At 31.1% G+C, this 20,683-nt stretch overlaps 2 protein-coding genes and 1 non-coding gene across 5 annotated transcripts; 2 read left to right on the forward strand and 1 right to left on the reverse strand.

Moving 5' to 3' along the window:
• Positions 1-3,838: 3,838 nt before the first annotated feature.
• Positions 3,839-10,062, forward strand: LOC126677361 (pyruvate kinase 1, cytosolic). Its single transcript, XM_050371929.2, has 16 exons — positions 3,839-4,050; positions 4,145-4,241; positions 4,343-4,440; positions 4,524-4,679; positions 5,451-5,528; positions 5,818-5,949; positions 6,071-6,151; positions 6,285-6,356; positions 6,443-6,532; positions 7,261-7,405; positions 7,650-7,738; positions 8,009-8,104; positions 8,233-8,300; positions 8,447-8,546; positions 8,812-8,871; positions 9,564-10,062. The coding sequence occupies exons 1-16, from the start codon at positions 3,982-3,984 to the stop codon at positions 9,714-9,716; spliced, it is 1,584 nt and encodes a 527-aa protein (XP_050227886.1). The 5' UTR covers positions 3,839-3,981; the 3' UTR covers positions 9,717-10,062.
• A 3,157-nt stretch (positions 10,063-13,219) lies between these two features.
• TRNAR-UCU (transfer RNA arginine (anticodon UCU)) lies at positions 13,220-13,292 on the forward strand. The gene has a single exon. It is a non-coding gene; the product is annotated as a tRNA-Arg (tRNA).
• Positions 13,293-16,006: 2,714 nt separating this feature from the next.
• On the reverse strand, positions 16,007-17,971 carry LOC126676317 (trihelix transcription factor DF1). Of its 3 annotated transcripts, none has more exons than XM_050370497.2 (2): positions 17,744-17,971; positions 16,007-17,566 (listed from the first exon to the last, which is right to left on the reverse strand). In XM_050370497.2, exon 2 carries the CDS (start codon positions 17,539-17,541, stop codon positions 16,168-16,170), a length of 1,374 nt encoding a protein of 457 aa, XP_050226454.1. In that variant the 5' UTR covers positions 17,542-17,566; positions 17,744-17,971; the 3' UTR covers positions 16,007-16,167. The 3 variants fall into 3 exon arrangements, with proteins under 3 accessions (XP_050226454.1, XP_050226452.1, XP_050226453.1); XM_050370495.2 differs by having other exon boundaries at positions 17,668-17,971; XM_050370496.2 differs by having other exon boundaries at positions 16,007-17,586; positions 17,668-17,971.
• Positions 17,972-20,683: the final 2,712 nt, after the last annotated feature.

Raw genomic sequence — 20,683 nt, forward strand, 5'->3', positions numbered from 1 at the left:
TAAAATCGACATAACTCCTTCGTTCGGACTCGGAATTGAGCGATTCTCGCGGCCACGGAACGAGGAAAGGATCCTCTATCATTTTACAGCCTCAAATCAAGGTAAGAGTTTCGTTTTGATGGTGAAATTTGCTGAGTTAGTGGCTGTTTCGTTTGAAAAGTTACGTTTGAATCGTTCGGATACAAATCGAGTTACTCTTGATACGTTTGAGGTGTAAAGTGATAAGTTAAGTGTTTATATGAGTTAGATGCGACTTGGTATGAGTTTTGGATGATTTGGGGCCTCAGAAATGGTCTAGAGCACGTCGGAAACATCGTACCCGAAGTGGGCACGACGTGCACTACCAGAAGTGCACGACGTGCACCACAAGGGTGCACGACGTGCACCACCAGGGGTGCACGACGTGCACAAGGAAGGGCACGACGTGCCCTTCATGAAAATTGAAGGGCACGACGTGCCAAGCTAGCACGACGTGCCCCACCTTGACCGGAACCTCCGGGGGACTTCCGGGAGCGAAAATTGGCTTCCGATGACATGATACGGGTGTAGAACTCTGACTAATGTCTTAAAATGAATATCAATAGGACATTATAGCAATGAACATTAGCATGATAAGTAATTAAGATATGAATAGATATCTACAGAGAAAGATACGTTTGGAGCACTGCGGTTATGTTTCGTGCTTTTGTCGCGTTAAGTATCTAGTGCAGGTTTTAAGAATAGGATTCTCTAAGTATATGCTTTAACGATAGAATCCTATGATAGATGTGAAGGACTATCGAGCTACGAGTATGACGAACCAAGAAGCTCGACGAGGATTGACGGACCAGTCTCCTGGAGCTTACGTTCGGATATAAGGAATAGCGGTCACTGTGAGTGGCAATTTACTTTCGCGTATTATTGTTATGAAAGTTATTTTCTTATATTATGAGTATTGTTATTAAATATCTCGTATCTATATGACTTGCTCGTATGAGCTGTTTTGTTTGATAGATTTGATTATATGAATGTTGTTGTACTCGTTGTTTTGGAGATAAGTGTCTAATGTGCGGTCCGAAGAGACCAACTACCTATTGGGTGTCAATAGGCTGCATGATCATTGGCGAGTCAGTCTAGAGTATCTGACTTTATAATTAAGAATTAAAATATGTCTATGTATAATATGTTATGATTTCGATACGAGAGTGAACTCGGCTACGGTGTAGCCTGGAAGTCCCCGTATCTAGTGGGCTGGGCCCACCAGTGGCTGGGCCACCAGTGAGTTGGACTCACACTTTATGATTTCGATACGAGTGAGCACTCGGCTACGGTGTAGTCTGGAAGTCCCCGTATCTAGTGAGTTGGACTCACACTTTTGAAATTAATAATGTTTGCTTATATCATACGTTTATATACGTATTAAGCGTGTAGCGCTATATTTTGATAATACTATAAGTAACTTGCAAACTCACTCAGTATTTTCCCAAATACTGACCCCTCACTCTGATGTTTGCAGGTAGACGGAGTCCGATCAGACAAACCATCTCCATTGTGCCAGAAGTCATTGGACTTGCACAAGCATGAGTTCCTAGAGCTGCAGTAGTCAGTAGATGTCAGTATTAGATAGACATTTGGATTTCAAATAGTTAGTTTTGAATGTAAACTGTAATATGATATTTTAATATCTACAATTATATTATGTAAAAGAGTTTTCTAAAAAGGTTTATATATGATATTATAATTTTAAATGCGAAAAATTAATAGTGGTTTTAGGCTTGCTACGGGTTTCGGAGCTACCACTCCCATTCCCTAGCGCCGGTCTCGGCTTAATAATTTGGGTCGTGACAATTGTGGTATCAGAGCAGTTGGTCCAGTTAACTCTGCTATGATTTGTTTGTCGGTTAAGTAATCTAGGAACTACTGCAGCTATAGAGTTGAGCTTTGTCTGATCCCAGTTGTTTACGTTAAGTGTTTTGTGATAAGTATATTTTTTGAAGTAAATAAAAATATTTTTATATAAATTTTAAAAGAAAAAAAAAGTTAAGGTTAAATTAGGAAAATCCAACAAAACTGTTAGGGAAGTTCTATTTTCTTGGGTTTGATAGGGAAGCTACTTTCCTAGTCAAAGGGAAGTCAAACATCCAACTTCCTGTGAAATAAAATGTATAAATTGAACCAAGAAAAAAAAATTGCTACTTCTCGGAAATACAATTTCTCTAGCCTATTTACCCCCTACTAAGCGAGGCTAATAATTTTCTTCGAATAAAGGATCAATTCACCCCCTCAACTTGGCACGAAATATCAAAAAAGTCATTTTCGAAGGAATTGGATCAAACTAACCCACAACTATGCACTTTAGCATCAAAAAGGCCCCTCCCCACTCTCACCCCCTCGAGTGAGATACACACTCCACTTTTAAATGTAAAATAGTTTTAAATGATCTCTAATTTTTATTTCATTCCTTATATTAGTATATAATAATTTTCAAATTTCAATTATAACCCTTATTTTTTAAAACTTCAAAAATCGAATTAACATTTACATAAAAATTGAAGGATCTTTCTAAACTCTTTTTATTATGTAATTTAAACGTAATTCGTATTAAAAAAAACTTAACCTATACAAACAGAGGGTAAAACTTAACCCGCCGCCGCTGCCTTTTCAATCTTTATCTTGATTCCATCCTTCGTCTTTTTGCTAGCAACAACCAGTGGTATATCTTTCATCTTCTTCTTTATCCTCCATCATTTTCTTTAAACTGCAGTTTTTTGTAATTCATCGAACTGATTCATTTAATCATCGTCGTTCGTCTTGTCGTACGTCTGTGTGACGGGTGGAAGTGATGGAAGACAATATCAGATGGGACCGATGCCGAAGAAAAAGAAGATGTTATAGTAGAGAGAGTCAACAACGATTGATATTTAGTTTTGTATTTGAGATTTTTTTTGTTTCAATTGATTTTGTTGATTTTCAGTTGATGGGGTATTAATTACATGTATCAGGGCCAACGGGCTTCAATTGATCGTTTCTTCTTGTTGAGGAGAAGCGGCAGAGCCGACGACAATTTGAGGACCAAGGCCGATATTTTTGTTATTGTAGACTAGGTTTGATTCAATTCTTTAGATTAATTTTTAATTAGGTTTTAGTTAGATTTTAATTAAATAATTATTATTGTGATATTTGTAATTGTGTTTAATTAAGGTTGTAATTGTGACTAATCAGCATTAATTAGCTTAATTAGTAATCTCACTCTCTTTTGGGTGTGTTTTTGTGTCAGAGGGGCTGATTAAGCGAAAAATGCAAGTTGCGGGTTTGTTTGACCCAAAAACGTCGAAAATGATTTTTTTGATATTTCGAACCAAGTTGAGGGGCGAATTGATCCTTGGTTCAATTTTCTTCAATCTCCTCTCCTTACACAACCAAGCATATGCCACTTGTCTTCTTCTAACTCCTTTTGACAGATGTCTTCTTCTAAGTTGCTAACTAAAACAACTCACCACGCTCTTTTCAAATCGTCATTCACACGCTCTTCCAGAAAAACGCCCTTTGAAAAGAAAAAAAGCCACGCTTTCCACGCACACATTCCCTCATTCCACATTTCCCCTTGCCCACGACTCACAAATAATCTACTACACTAAACACTACATCAAAACATCCTCCAACCCAATCAGATTCTACATATAACTACACGTGTAACAATCATACAACAGTTGACAATTAGCATCCTCAAAACAACCAGCTAACCCACCGCCCAACCAAACCCGGGTGCTTCACAACAGAACCGAACCAGGTTTTCTCAAATAAAATAATAAAAAAAAAAACAAACCATTAAACGCCCTAGAAAAAAAAGCATATTCTAAAGGGCAGAATTTTTTATTAAAGACATTATTAAATCATCGTAAAATTAATCAATCGCCGATTCACGCCAAACACTAAAATCGAAACGTTTTCTAGTTTTTCGTCTGTAAATCTCAGTTTCGATTTTGTTTTTTGGCGAAGAAGATGCATTCGAGTCACCTTCTTCTCGAGGAGCCGATTAGGATGGCTTCAATTCTGGAGCCATCAAAATCTGTAAGTTTTTGATTTTCAATCAATTTTATTTTTTGTTAAATTTTAGATCTGTTTGTAATTTTAGTTTTGATTTGATTGGATTTTCTATCTGCAGAATTTTTTTCCAGCAATGACTAAGATAGTAGGGACGCTCGGACCTAAATCTCGATCCGTTGAAGTTCTATCTGGATGCTTGACGACTGGAATGTCAGGTGATTTTTTAAAATTTGTTATACTGTGTCGTTTTGGATTTCTCTGTTATGTAAAAAAATGGTTGAGGTAACTGATTGATTTTGATTTTAATAATGAGCAGTGGCTAGGTTTGATTTTTCATGGGGAGATGCTGAGTATCATCAAGAAACACTGGAGAATTTGAAAACTGCTGTTAAAAGCACTAAGAAATTGTGTTCTGTATGTTTTCTTAATTTTTAAATTTGCTTGGTTTAGTTACAGTAGAATATTTATGTACTGAATGTGTTTTTTTTTTGGCTTAGGTTATGTTGGATACTGTGGGGCCGGAGTTGCAGGTAGTTAATAAGAGTGAGACATCAATTACACTAGTGGCTGATGGTGTTGTTGTATTAACACCTCATCAAGATCAAGAAGCTACTTCAGAAGTATTACCTATTAACTTCAATGGGCTAGCAAAGGTTTTCGTCTCAACCTTTTTAACGATCGCTGTGTTCATTAATTGTTTTGTTGGATAATTATGCTGTTGTTTCATCGTGATGTCATTTTTTGCTGCTGGGTGGATATTAGTAAAAAATTTAGGTGATAATCGTAAAAGGTGTGTTTGAATTATTTGTCGAGTTAAAGTTTAGTTTTAGATATTCCAGTAGTCTTTTTTGCTCTCTACAAATTTAGCTCCAACCAATTTATTTCAACTTCAAATATGTAATTCTTTTTCTTTTTTTAAGAGAAGTAATAAAATTTGGTAGTGAGAAGGAAGACGAGCTGGTTTATATTACTTTTTGGTAAAAGCATTGAAATTATATTTTCCTTAAAATAGCTTATCAAAACTGTGTTCGTAATAACTATAAAAATTAAAGAAATGGTTTGTGCTGCATTGCCAAGAATACATTCAAGAGGAAAAACTCGAGGTTTGACTTTGCATTTTATTTGCTGGAATACAATCAAAAGTTTTAACTTTGAGTGAATTTTTGGCAGTAATTTGACAACTGAACTTGCGATAATCAAGTTCATTGAACTAAGTGTCTTGAATTTCTGATCCCAAAAGAATTGTTTTCTAACTTTGAGTGGATATTTGGCTTTAACTTGACAATTGAACTTGCGATAATTGAGCTGATTAAGTGGCTTGACCTCCTCAACTCAAATAACCGTTTAAATATGTATTTTGATTCCGCTATTTTATTCTGCAATTTTGGGCGACATGTAAACCATTATTGTTTTGGTCTTTGCAGGCAGTGAAGCCAGGAGATACCATTTTTGTTGGCCACTACCTATTTACTGGTAGTGAAACTACCTCTGTATGGCTGGAGGTAATAAAAGAGAATCTAGAGGGACTAATTCACTATATAGAGCTTGTTGTTTGTGTTATTTTCTTGTGTTCCTTTAGTCAATCAGTGAATTGTTGGATTTAGTTGTTTTTGTACTTTGACATTAGTAGTGAGAGTTCTTGTCGGCTTAAATTTACTTACAATCTTTTTCATAGATGTGTTCGTGCACTTCATCACACACTTAACTCTTCCAGGAAGAAATTTCCATTTTTTTTGGATATGTAAGAAATTTGCACTTATTCATTGTTGGTTTCCTACTGCAATTGGGCAGGTTTCTGAGGTGAAGGGCGATGATGTGGTTTGTGTGATAAAGAATTCTGCAACTTTGGCAGGGTCATTGTTCACTATGCATGCCTCTCAAATTCGCATTGACCTGCCAACCCTTTCTGATAAAGATAAGGAGGTGATTCTTGCTTTTGGCTCATTTAGATTTAGCAGATGGTGTTTTCAACTTTAAGTTCTTGCATGTTTACTCAGTTTCTGCATTCTTCAATTTAATGGTTTTATGGATTTTCAAATTTTAGGTTATAAGCACCTGGGGAGTTAAAAACAAAATTGACTTCCTCTCTTTGTCTTATACTCGACATGCAGAGGATGTGCGCCAGGTAAATTTTTTTCTGAACAAATATGCTCCTGTTTGATATATTTGTGACAACTCTTCCCGAGTTCCCGTATAGTTTTAATTGAACTGTTCGTCTCTATTGCTTAAGTGATAGTCTTCTTCCTGTTAAAATGCAGACGCGTGAGTACCTCTCTAAGCTTGGCGACCTCAGTCAGACTCAAATCTTTGCAAAGATTGAGAATGTAGAGGTAAATTACATACACTATTCCTCAAGCACTTGATCCGAAGTATATTCCAACAACTTCCAACTAAGGGTTGATACCTGTTATTTCAGGGATTAACTCATTTTGATGAGATATTACAAGAAGCTGATGGAATAATCCTTTCACGTGGGAATTTGGGCATAGATCTCCCTCCCGAGAAGGTAACGTTTCTTTAAGTTGCAACAATGGTTTAGCTTCTAGCATCTATTTGTTCTTCTTTAATCAAGCAACTGTGAGAGATGCAATATCTGTATATGCTGCTTTTTATTTATGGGTATATCTAGTGCTGTACTGCCATGCTATGTATATACATGTTCAAAATGCTACAACTCTGTTGACATTACACTTTTTACTTGCATGTGTTTGTATGCAAAGACAATGAGAGTGCAAACTGTAACGAAAAATTAATTACAAGTGTGCTTATGAAATGGTATTATACTACAATTCCTCTCTTTTAGAATTATTTAAGCTTCCAGCCAGCTATTATTCCTTTCTTCAATTGAGTAGCTTCGATTTATACACCAGATAAGAAATTTATATCATTGGAAAAGATGAAAAACTAATAACCAAGTGATACTTAAAATTGAACCTGTCTGAATTTAGATTTTCTTGCAGGATATTCTAAATTTCTGCTATTAATAGGAACAATCTGGTGTGGTACAGGATTTTGTTTTTGAGAAGATATCTGACTTTAATATAACTGGTGTTTTCTTTAAATTTTTTCCCTATTATGTGATCATACTAGGAAACTAATAGGACAATAAGCATGTAGTGATTTCTAATATTCTGGGGGTTGTCCTTCTGTTATGATTACACTTCTCATGCTATTGAGCAAGAAGAAAGTCCATTTACTACTGCAGACTGATAACTTGATTCTTTGCATTTGCAGGTTTTCTTATTTCAGAAAGCGGCTTTGTACAAATGTAACATGGCTGGCAAGCCTGCAGTGGTTACTCGTGTTGTTGACAGTATGACTGACAACTTAAGGCCAACCCGTGCAGAAGCAACTGACGTTGCTAATGCTGTGTTGGATGGTATGTATTAGTTATATCCTTTATTTCTAGCTTAGGCTCTGGCTTTATTTTTAGTATTAAAGTTCCATGCAATAGTCATCTGTTGGGGCAGGAAATAATTTTTCTTCTGCTTCATTTATTAGTTCCTTGCATTGTGAATACTTTGTGCTCTTTTTCTTTATGCATAGTTTTTTGTGGTACTGCTTATAAAGTATAAAATCTGACATCCAATCTTTAAATGTATTACATCTCTTAATTGTGGCAGGAAGTGATGCAATTCTTCTTGGTGCCGAGACTCTTCGTGGACTGTACCCCGTTGAAACCATTTCTATCGTTGGTAAAATTTGTGCTGAGGTAACTTTTTTTTCTTGGGTGTTCCCCCATTCAATTATTATTCGCTAAGAGATATAGTTTCTGAATGCAAAACTGCTACTTGAGGAGTTAAATGTTTTTAAACTTTTGCATCTTGGTGAAAACTGTGAGCCTTTGGCATGTTGGAATTACATGGTTGTGTTATGTAAGTTTCACAATTTAGCTGCTTTGGGTGTTGGTAACAATTTTTAGGTTTATGTATGGGTTTTTGGTTTTATGTATGGGTTTTTGATGCTCTATCTACTCATGCAGGCAGAAAAAGTTTTCAACCAAGACATGTATTTCAAGAAAACTGTCAAGTATGTTGGAGAGCCAATGACCCACTTGGAATCTATTGCGTCTTCTGCGGTACTGTTGCCTTTTCATTTTATCATTAATAATTAGTAGTCAGATTACCTTCGTCACACTCTAGTTTCTGTTGAACTAATTTAAGATTTTCAAGTTTGCGCCTAAGGAGCGTTGTTAATTTTGCCCAGGTTCGAGCTGCTATTAAGGTGAAAGCATCTGTTATTATTTGTTTCACTTCATCAGGAAGGGCAGCAAGGTATATCTCTGTTCTTCCTCATCTTTTTATGTCTGCAATTAAGTTTTGCAGGCTTCAGTCAAAGTTACAGCGATATTAATTGTTATCATGATAGCTTTTATTGAAGCAATATTTACAATGACTACCCTGCAAACTCATTTGTACAGATTGATTGCCAAGTATAGGCCAACAATGCCGGTCCTATCTGTTGTTATCCCCCGACTTAAGACAAATCAACTAAAGTGGAGCTTTAGTGGAGCCTTCGAAGTATGCTCTTGACTTAAATATCTACTTGCTAAATTGACGTTCTATGTTTATTGGTTTTAATTTTTGTAAATAGTCCAATAAATCCCCCTTTTTTTTCTTCTACTTAAATGTTGAAATTTAGGAATAATTTATGCTCCAACTTGCTGCATTCTTTTGGTGAACTAGCAAAATATCTTAAGGATTTAGAATAGCATGGCTCTCCTGCTTGTATGGTATTCTTGAGATTTAACGTATGGTATTTGATTGTCTACATATCAATGTTCAGGCAAGGCAATCACTTATAGTCAGAGGTCTCTTCCCGATGCTTGCTGATCCACGACATCCTGTAAGTCTATTTATTTATTTTACATGAAACCCTGATTTGTGCCGGTTGTTTGTTAGTTATGTTAAATTGTAAAATTTTATATGGTGGGATTCCTCACATTGGCTAAGATAATAATTATTACACATAAAAAGCCTTTATTCTTGATAAATCAGTCTGTCATATAGGTTAGACTAGTACTTATATGTGTTTAAACTTTAAAGATCTTGTTTCTTCCTTTGGTATATACACATAGGTTAGACTAGTACTTATATTGTATTTGTCCGATTTGTGATGTAAACTACATGATGCGAATTTTTTGCTCTTGTCAAATGCAATGATTGATTTCATGCAATGTGCTTCTAGCTATGTTGCACAGGAGCTTTTTGAATCTTAGATTTTAGCGTTTTGTTTCTGTTTTTGCAAAGCTTTTGAAACTTTAGAACTCAATATTTATAACTTATTTTATAAAAAAAATCTGCTTCGGCATTTTTTTCCATTTCCATGTTACATTTCTAGCTGTTGAGTGTAATTTGGTCTCGTCTTCATTTCAAGTACTAAATACTTGTAGTGAAGATGTTTGGTTATAACCCTGGTCTGCGCAATCTCAACCATCCCTCGAGCGCATTGTACTTTTATTCCTGACCATGTGAAGGTACAGTTTCCAAACCATTACACATGACAAATATTGATGGGTTGCTCTTGTGGTTCCGCAGGCTGAATCAACGAGTTCAACAAATGAGTCGGTGTTGAAGGTTGCTCTTGATCATGGAAAGGCGGCTGGAGTTATAAAGTCGCATGACAGAGTAGTTGTTTGCCAGAAAGTTGGAGATGCATCTGTAGTTAAAATTATCGAGCTTGAAGATTGAAAAGGTCATCCCTCATCTATTTATTATAGAGAAAATTTCCCTCACTTTTGACAGCTTGTGCTGTGGTTTATGAGGCATCTCTCAAAAGCTTTGTGAAGACTAAGCTGGTCTTTTGGACTGTATTAAGAATGTAAACTCCTAATTATTTGTCCTCGACAGCGAATGCCATGGAAAGTATGAATCAAAAGGATTCCTTTTTGAGTTTGAACTTTTTTTATTTTGTATAATGTGAATTTGTTATCCAGAATGAACGCCAGGCATCGATCGGAGGATCACATGACATGATGACCTTTGTGCATCATGAAATTTTCATTTCAATAAATACAGAGAAGGTTGTTTTGTTTTACTTTATTTATTTATTTTTCAGCTTTCTATGTTTGCTTCCATATAATATCCAGCTTTATGTGTATGATGTTTAACAATATAATGCTCGCCTAATTGTTATTTGCGAAGTTTACAGCATACTATATTTATAAATAATGTTAAAATTCTTTACTTCAATTTGTCTTTCAAATGTCTTCAAAGTTATATATGTTCGTACTAGGGCGGACAATTCGTGTTAGTGTACTCATTTAAATATAGTATATATTCACAATCTGAATATGATTTGTTCAAGTAATCATATTAAAATGTCAATAAAACACGAAACGGCGGGTTAACACTACAAATTGTTTAACCTGATTAATAATTACAAATTATATATGTTATAATTTATACAGAAAAATGTGTTTAACGCACTTAATGTGAAAAATCTTACAATAATTTATTAAATTTGAAATAAAAAAAATTAAAGTATCAGTATAAATTTTTAAATAGTTATTATACAATTATATTCGAGTTATGTATAACAAATTAATCCATTAATACAATTAAGTAAATAAATTTCAATGCAACTTTTATTTAGATGAATTAATCGGATTATCTTGTATTTTTATGTTTTAAATGGATTGATTCATATATAATTCGTGTCATATCGTTTAAAGTAGCCGTGTTTAAAATTGTCAGCCCTTTTCTATTATACAATATTTAAAAATTATTAAGAAGCCATTTTTTTACAGCAAAAAAAATTATATTAGTTTAAAATTATATTGCTTATAAATACAAAAAATTTAAAAATTTCTTAATGACCCAACATAAAACAAAAACAAAATGTTTACAGTATAACATCCACAAACAGTTACCAGTGTTCTTGTAGATCAATGGTAATAGGCTAATAGCCACATACATCTTGGTAAGAGGTCTCGTGTTCGAGCCTCACTCCCCCCTAATTATAAAAAAAACATCCACAAATAGTTCGCAGACCATCTTACACTTAAAAAAAAAACATTTACCATGGTAACTTTGATCCATGAAAGATATATAATAAGCCAAATGTTGTAAAAAGACCAAAATTTATACAAAAGTCCCGACTTTTCAATTTTGTCAATTTTTGGCCAAAAACCGACAAAATTGAAAAGTCAGGACTTTTGTGAAACTTTTATAAAAGGTTTGACTTATTTAAAATATTTGGCCTATATAATATGCTCGTTCGAATTATCACAAAAAACTTTGAATCGCTAAGGAAGTGTAACTTCCAAACTGGAACTATCACGAAGACGAATCTAAGGAACCCACACCTACACCGTAAAAACCCAAAAAACCACACTAACGTAGAAAAAGATCCATGACAGTCAATCTCATAGTAAGAACCCTGATAAAATTAATATAAATATATATTATGGGAAATAAGAGCTGGAATGTTTTTTTAAATATACTCAGTTTAACATGTCATTCATAGACTAAACCTATTAAATTATAACACGTCATTAAAATATTGATACCATCGTAAAAAAGTAACAGCCAAAATTATGATAATGCCACTATTTTAACGACATGTTGTAATTTAATAGGTTAGTTTATAGATGATGTGCTAGATTAAATCTATCTAAAAATTTCTCACAAGAGTTGATTTTCCGGCTAAAAAGTGAATTAAGCTTTTAAGAGAGTCTCAAAGCTATCGTTAGGATCATGGTTGTCTAAACCGACCCAACCCGACTGGTTCAACCGGAAAATTCGAGAACTGATGCTTTCGCCGGACTAGAACACCCATAAACCCATTTTTTCAACCCGGCTCAAACCCGGTTAATCCGGTCAAAACCCATTCGATCCGGTCCGATTTTAATGGATGTTACAAATGTTAAAACACATATGTTATATTTTTTAATCAAATTACTCGATTAAATAGAGATTTATACTATTTTATAGAGATTGTTTGAAATGTTGGACTAAACTATTTTGATAATATATATTTATTTTCTTTAATTTATTATAATTTATGTAATATATAATTCTACATTTCAATAGTTTTATTATATAAAATATTTATTTTTCATATAATTATATAAATAATTATTAAATATATTATTATTTTCAATCTCCAGTTCAACTCCGATTGAACCTCTAGCCCTTCACCCTCTGCCGTTACCGGTTCAGTGACGGTCAGGTTTGACAATATTAGGACTTTGAAGGCATTTTAACTTGTCAAAGAATTTCTTGTTTTTAGTTTTTTTTTTGACGAAGATAAAATTATACTAGGTTAAGTATTAGTTGTTAGTGTTAATTTTTGAAAATTCATTTTTCAGCTCACTGGCTAACAGAGGGATGGGTCGAACCCACGCCCTCTGCAAATACAACTGTGAGGTTGGCCATCAGGCCAAACACTCACTTGTTGCTTTTAGGTTGACCATTAACATATACAGTCGACCCTCTAATAATTAATACACATGGTGGATCAAAAATTTATTAATTATTAGAATTATTAATTTATTGAATTTGTATAAAAAAAATTATAAAAGATATTTTAAAGCATCTACATTAATAGACCTGATACTAATATTATATTATAAAAAAACTAACTAAATACACTTTACAATCACTCAATTTAAAAGAAATAATTTTTTATTCAATTTAAAAAAAATCAATTGATATCAAACCAAAAATTAATTATTAATAAGTTATATTCATAAAGTAAAATAATTTTTAATATTTTTTATACTAGAGATATTTTACTTACTTTAATTTGTTTATCTAATAACTTATTTTAAAATTTCTCAAAAGAATAAAAAAGTAATATTTTGATGGTATTTTAACTTCCACTTTATGAATTAAGGTTAGTATTACCTCAAATAAATCATCAATTGTTATATATTTTTTTTAAAAAATCTCTCTAATAATTAATATTCATGTAAAATATATTTTAAATTTTATTAATTATTAAATAATAGAATTATTAATTATCCGACGTGGAACGAAGTTGGTTCTCTCAATATTTTATTAATTATTAGAATTATTAATTTATAGAATATTAACTATTAGAGGGTCGACTGTAACACAAATTAAATGCAATTTTGAAGTCTAAGTTCTTTTTTCTTTTCATTAATTTGGGTTGAACTGTAGGTTCGGATGATCAGCTCTTTAAAAATATTGTAGTTAGGTAAACTATTATAGTTGCATGTAACACAATAGCGCCTGTGGCCTAATGGATAAGGCGTTTGACTTCTAATCAAACGATTGTGGGTTCGAGTCCCATCAGGCGTGAGCAAAAATATTTATTTTTCCTACTTTCCATCAATTTCAGTTTTATTTCTATTTTTGAGAGAATTGATCCTGAAGTATTCAACTATTGTTTTTTGGCATTTTAATTACCACATTTTGATTCTTTTATTTAATTATTAAATTTAAATTTTATTTCAAATGAATTTTTTCTAATTAAAATGCATAGTGGCCGTCAGATTTTGACCTAGGTAGCACGGAAACGGAAACGGGAAACGGAAACGATACGAAACGGACACGGGGAAACGAAAGTTTTTCAAAATGGAGGACACGAAACGTGGGGGAAACGTGTAAATAACAAAAATATAAGGATATATTTATAAAAATATTATCTAAATATTTATGATAATTAACAAAATAATTCATTCTAATATACTAAATATTTAAAATTTTATAAATATATAAAAAAATATAATATAATTCAACACAAATAAGTATATTTGATGTATTGTGGGCAATGCGAATGTAAAATTTATGGGTAACTATTTAGATTTTTTTATTTGTGGGCAATAATTTTAATTTTTTTACAAATTATTAATTTTTACAATTTACGGAAACGGACCGAAACGTTTCGTGCGGGTGTCCAAAAGTTTCCAGTTTCCGAAACGTTTCCGAAACGGGAAACGCAACTTTGTCGAAGTTTCCGTGCTTCATAGATTCTGACACGCGGCATACTAATTTTCTCTTGAAAATTTATCTTATATGTATAATTAAATTTTGAATAGGAGATTTTATATCAAATTATATACACATGAAAAAATTTCAAATAAAATAAAATACGATTGTCACGTATGTATTTTTAACAGAAAATCACTCAATGAAATAAAATTAAAATTAAAATTAATAACTAAATTAAATTAAAATTTGATTAGCAAAATTACAAAAGTATGATAGTTTGAGTACCTTCAATTATCAATTACCCGTATTTTTGGGAATTGCATCTTTTCCCTTAGGGTATCTCCTATGCTAACAACCAAAAATTGCTCTTTAATTATTAATTTGGTGTCATCAAATTCACTCCAAAAAGAGACTAATTCCGACTCTATTTTTTTTAATTTTTAATATATATTAATTTTTTTAATTCTTAATATTTATACACTTTTTATCAATTACACCCACACATTTATATTTATATTTGTCCAAATTCTATATATGATAGTATATTTTAAAAAAACTAAAACACTATTAAAAATTTAATTATAAAATGGTGTATTGTTTAAAACTTAATTTATATTAAAATTTCTGAAAATAAATACTATATTAATTTATTCAAATTAACACAATAAAAAGAATAAAATTAGCTAAAATAAACATTACATTATTTTATTTAAATTAACACAAAATAAAATCTAAAATTAGCAAAAACATAAGTCAATTCTCACAATGATTATATTGCCTTCACAAAATTATGTAATGTAATGTTTTTATCGTCTCGTAAAATTATATATGTAATATTTCTATGTTAATGTCTTCTAAAAGTATTTATATAATATTTTTATATTATCGTCTCGTAAAATTATTTATGTAATATTTTTAATATTTTATTATGAAAAATAAATAATTAATATATTCTAATTTTATTGTGTACAATAAGTTTATAATCATTTAATAATTAAATAAGTGATAAATTATAAATACCAAATTATAATTTAATCAAATAATATAAAATATCAATTAGTGAAACAGTAATGGTAAAATTTACTCATCACATTTCATAAGAGAAGGGTTATCAAAAACCATTTAGATGACTCCAATTGGAAATGACATAAGAACACCAAGTACAATATTTCCATTCTTTTGATAAGACTAGTTTCGCATTACGTGCTATGCACGTGGCTCGTAACGTAACTCGTCAATGAACATATTAGTAAATTTATTATAATTATATTAATTTTTTATTTATAATTAATATTAAATTAGTTAAGAATATTTATAAAAGTAAATATAATATATTCGGTTATTAATTTTTTTTCATACTGAATTTTTTTTTGGTTTTATAATAACCATAATTAAATAATTAACTTAATTTTATTAATAATATCTTTAAAAATAATAAGATAGAAATTTAAATAATAATTTATTGACCAAATATATTATTTTAATCTTATAGTTCAATCAAAATAAAAGATAGGTATTCCTACTATTTTGGAGATAATTTAGTTATTTTTTACATACTAAAAGCTAAATTGTAGATAATTTAACTACCTATTCTAATTAGGACTTTAATTACAATAGTGATTAATTAAATAACTAATTAGTTAATGACTATATAACCTTTATTTAGTAGTAAACTGAAAAGGATTATTCAGTAAATTTGCATGCCCCCCCATCCGTGCTTTTATATATAGTATAGATAAAGTGAAGGCATGTAGTTACATTTCAGCAACTTCAATTAAGTTAGGAAAATATCATATCAATAGTGGCTGAATTTCTTCCCATCTACTATTTCACTATTTCAACTTTTATTCCTTTAAATTGATATTTTAATTTTTATATAAACATTTTTAGTTATTTTTCGATTATTGATGTGCTATTAGTAAAAACAATAATGACAGTGTACAAATATAAAATAAGAACAATAAATTTAAAATTTATTTTAAGTCTTGTAATCATGTGATAAAAAAAAAGACTAAAAACACTAATTTAATACACTTTTAAAAGTTAAAATACTAATATATATATAAAAAAGATCCAGCCACTAAAATAAAAGATTTATAAAAGCTCAGACACCATCTCTATAATTTTTCTTTAAGATAACATGATGACAAAAATACCAACTATTTCAACCTATTGAGCTAAGATAACTATTGCAAAACAACAATTTTTAAGCTATAAAAACTACCCAATTGAATCTCACAATTCATCCAGTAATGGAAGATGGATCACTCCTCTTGTTAGAATGTTGGTGAAGCTCAAGCAATTCAACTTCTTTTTGCCTAATCAGAAGTACCATTCTTTCACTTTCAAGTCTTGTTCTCTCATTTTCTAATTTTGCTCTCTCCATTTCCCTTTCTTTCTTGCTACTGAATTTCACCCATTTCAACCTTTGTTTTTCAAGCTCAAATGCTTTGTGTTGGTAGCTAACTCTTTGCTCTTCTATTTGCATCAATCTCACCCTCATCCAGTGCTTCTTTTCCAATGCACTCTTTGATTCATCTTGAACCACACTCACCAAGTCACTATTCAATTGGTGCACTAGTGATGGTGATGATGATGCTGATAATGGTGCAACTGTTTTTTGCCTTTTTCGCGCAGGATCGTCTTCGTTTCCTTCGTCGTCTTCGTCCTCGTAATCATCCTCATCCTCGTCGCTATCGTCATAATCTTCCTCGTCCTCCTCTTCATTACGTGCCCTTCTCGCCATTTTCGACCCCTCTGTTTCGGTCCTCGAATTCGTAGCGAATTGAGGATTCGCAGTCGAATGAGAGCATCTCTGCTGCAGCTGATGCTGAGGACGGGACTGATCCGTGGCAACTTCCGCCGAATGAGAAGCGGAAGCACCTCCATTCGATCCATGACCGCAACTATTATGATAAGCACACATCTCCCTGAAAAACAAATGCTTAGAATTCAACAATTTCTTCACTTCCTCCTTCATTTTTGATGACAACTCCATTGTCTCAAGCAAATTTTGATTCTCAACAACTTTACAAGACATCCCCTTGCCAAGTATATCATTAACCCTCTTATACCTCTTATTCAAGTCATTAAATTTATCCTCACATTGCTGTGGAGACACATAAAATCCTTTCTCCAACATAGCCTTTGAAACTGATTTCCATTTCCCTTTCTTTTGAGCTATGCCACTCTTTTTCTTCCCATTAAAATCATTCCCATTCCCTTCAGATCCAACCTCATCACCAATATAAAACACTGCCATAATCAAAAGCCTAACCATATGGTCAGTCCATTTCATTCTTTGCCAAGGTGACATCTTTTTTTTCCCATCACTAGTATTTTCATCCCCATTAGGCTCATCTTCATCACTCAGTGGTGACTGTGGCTTTGCCACAGTGGATGCAAATGGGTTGTAGCCATTTTTAAGAGATTGTTGTGGCTGAAGGTTGTGATCAGACTGATCATGATTGTTGTGGGCATAACCTACAATTTGTGGGTGGTGCATGTGATGCTGGTTTGGTTGGTTTTGAGGGTTTTGGGGCTGATGTAATGGCATTTCTAGTCCTAACATTGCTGAAGCTGATCCTATGCCTGAAAATATCCCATTGTGCTCCATCAAATCCAAAATCTTTTCTTTTCTCCTGATAAATTATATAAAAAGCTCATCAATTAGTGCTTAATTATACATAAAGCTCACCACTTTAAAGAGTAAAAAAAGCTGATATTAACAAAACATACATACCCAGATAAGGATCTGAAATTTAGAACAAACCCCAGAGATTAAAACTGCTCAAAAACACCAAAAAACTAAAATGCACCTGAAAAAGCCAACTCCTTCCTCAATTCCAAGAGAAAAAGTTGAGAAATTTGGTGCCTAATCACCTTTACAAAAAGACATTACAGGGCAAAAAGGGACACAAAGAAGAGAAAAAGGCCATAAAAATGGTAATTATTATAGGAAATGGTGCCATGCCAGTACAATGAAAATGAAAAAAATGGTGAGACTGAGACATATAAAAAGAGAAGCAGCAGCTGGTTTTAGTGTTTTTGTTTTGGAAACGTTGGATTTTTAAAACTGCCCATGGTTTTGTTCTTTTTGTCAGCTTCTTTTTTTAATGTTAAAAAATCCACAGGATTTTATTTCAAAACTGCATGCTCCATTACATTCATATATAATATAATTATTTCTCAGATTTTCTTCTTTCTTTTTTTCACTTTTCTATAAAAAAGCTAATTATCCTACCTATAATGTTAGGCTATTTAAGGTATTAAATTAATAATTTCTCTAATCAGAAATTATTTTATCTTATAATGTAATTAAAGATAAAATTAATACATAGTTAAATAAATATTCATCAATTTTCGCGCAATTTAAGTTCCGCGCCATTTAAATATACTAATTGGAGATGCTTTGTACAGTTATTTTGAACAAAAATCGCGCCATTTAGATATACTAATTAGAGATGCTTTTTACGGTTAGTTTTAACATACATATTTTTATTTCGCGCCATTTAAATATACTAATTAGAGATGCTTCTTACAGTTATTCTGAACAGAAGCATTTATATTCGCGCCATTTATATATACTAATTACATATGCTTTTTACAGTTATTTGGATCATAAGTATATTTCTTTCGCGCCATCTAGTTATACTAATTAGAGATGCTTTTTATAGTTGTTTTGAACATAAGCATTTTTATTTCGTGCTATTTAAAAATACTAATTAGAGGTGTTTTTTTTATAGTTATTCTAAATAGAAATACTTGTATTTCACGTTTTACATTTATTAGTTGTAGGTGCTTTTCTAGCTATGCTATATTAATAAAAAATATTTTTTATTTCGCGCCATTTCGGTTTATTAGTTAGAGGTGCATTTTATAGTTATTTTAGTTTAACAAGACACACTTTTATTCATTATTTAAATTTTAAATAAAATAAAATAAAATTATATTATGTTTTTCATTAAATAGATTTTATATACTATATATATTTAGTATTAAAAAAATTTAACTCAAAACTTATTCAACATTTAATAGTTTTTTATAGATTAAATCTATAGAATTATATTTAATATCATGTTTAATTATTTTAACATAAATTTTAATTTTTATAATTTAAAACACATATTATTAGTTTTTTTGCAATTTGAAACACCGGTCAATTATTCGATCAAAAAATGTTGAAGTGAACGCCTGAACAAGGGCTTTAAAAAAACAAAACTGAACCAAATAAAAACTGTCCGGTTCGATGGATAATTTAAAAAGTTTGAAGTTTGGTTAATAGTTCAATCAGAGGATTTGTAAAATGGAAATAACCAAAAAACAAATTTCTCAAAATTAAGAAAGGATTTTTTGACTTTGTAAAGAAATTTTGAGATTTTTTTTATTTTTCCTAAATTTTAAATTTTTTATTTGATTTTGAATATAAGTCTAAGCTGAATTTAACAATCAAAATCGATGCAAATCAACTGAAAAGTTGGTCAATTGATTTTACAAAATTTGCTAAAAAAAACTTATGGCTCAGTCGACCATTTAAAAAACTTTGGCGCCATCGGTTCTGATCAATTCAGAACTTAGCCGGAGTAGTTGATGCCAAAAGAGGCTACATCAACATTTGTTTAATCAAAAAATTAACGTTGTTTCCAATTACATAAAAATGATAGTTTGTATTTTGTAAAAATTAAAATTTGTATTAAAATTGTAAAACACACTAAAATTTATAATTTTTTCGCAATTAACTCTAAATAATACTCCATCTATTTTTTTATTATCGATTTAAAAAGTATACATAAATTAAGAAATATAACTAATATATATATATATAGTCATTCTACAACTGATTAGTAGGTTTGCATATTTTTAAAAGTAGCCTTTGTATAAATAAGAATATGGTAGAAATAAACAGTTAAATATAGATTGGTAGTGAAAAATGTCAACTTAATTAAATTAAAATCCTAATTGAATGGGAACGAGTAATCTCATGGAGATTCGAAAGACGTTTAATGGAACTTTTTACTTTATTTGGGACATTAACCCAGATTTTTTGTCTTAATTTAATCATTAAACTGTTCATTTTATTAATTAAGCACAGTACTAACTTTAACTTGCCTTTAACTTAAGATGAAATATTTGTATTTTTTAGAGCAAAATTCATATTTGGGTCTGCACTTGTACTGATTTTTTTTCTTCAAAACTGGATTATCCGTTACATTTTTTTTTCTTCAAAATTCATATACTATATTTTTTTCTAGGCCTAATTACTTAAAAAAATCCCACCTTGAAACAATTTTTCGTTTATACCCTGACCTAGGAAAAAGTTCATTTGTACCCTTTTTTTGATTTTTCGTTTTCAATTGCACCCTAAAATTTTATTTTTTGACAATTTAATTAATTATAGGATGAAAATATTAAAAATAATTAAATAGAAGGGTTATATCATCTTTTTTCTATTTGAAAAAATACAAATAAGTTAAAAAATGAAGGATTATTTTAAGCTTTTTTTAGATAAAAAAAGTTCAATTTAGTGCTTTAGGGTAGAGTTGAAAACAAAAAATCAAAAAAGGGGTACAAATGAACTTTTTCCTAGGTCATGGTATAAACGAAAAAATATTATAAGGTGGAGGTTTTTTAAGTAATTAAGCCTTTTTTCTAAGATTTTTTTTTTTCACTTTACTTTTTTTTTAATATATAAATGAGGTATCAAATTAATTATTTCTATAATCACATTGTATATTATCTTACAATGTAATTGAAATACA

This window comes from Mercurialis annua, linkage group LG4, assembly GCF_937616625.2.
Source record: "Mercurialis annua linkage group LG4, ddMerAnnu1.2, whole genome shotgun sequence".
Classification (NCBI taxonomy): Eukaryota; Viridiplantae; Streptophyta; class Magnoliopsida; order Malpighiales; family Euphorbiaceae; genus Mercurialis; species Mercurialis annua.

Bases quoted from the DNA above. Each gene is read 5' to 3' on its own strand.
- LOC126676317 (XM_050370497.2), bottom strand. From the start codon at position 17,541: ATGGAGCACAATGGGATATTTTCAGGCATAGGATCAGCTTCAGCAATG.
- LOC126677361 (XM_050371929.2), top strand. From the start codon at position 3,982: ATGCATTCGAGTCACCTTCTTCTCGAGGAGCCGATTAGGATGGCTTCA. The intron at 4,441-4,523 runs GTATGTTTTCTT...TTTTTGGCTTAG, and splicing joins GCACTAAGAAATTGTGTTCT to GTTATGTTGGATACTGTGGG. The intron at 6,152-6,284 runs GTAAATTTTTTT...GTTAAAATGCAG, and splicing joins ATGCAGAGGATGTGCGCCAG to ACGCGTGAGTACCTCTCTAA.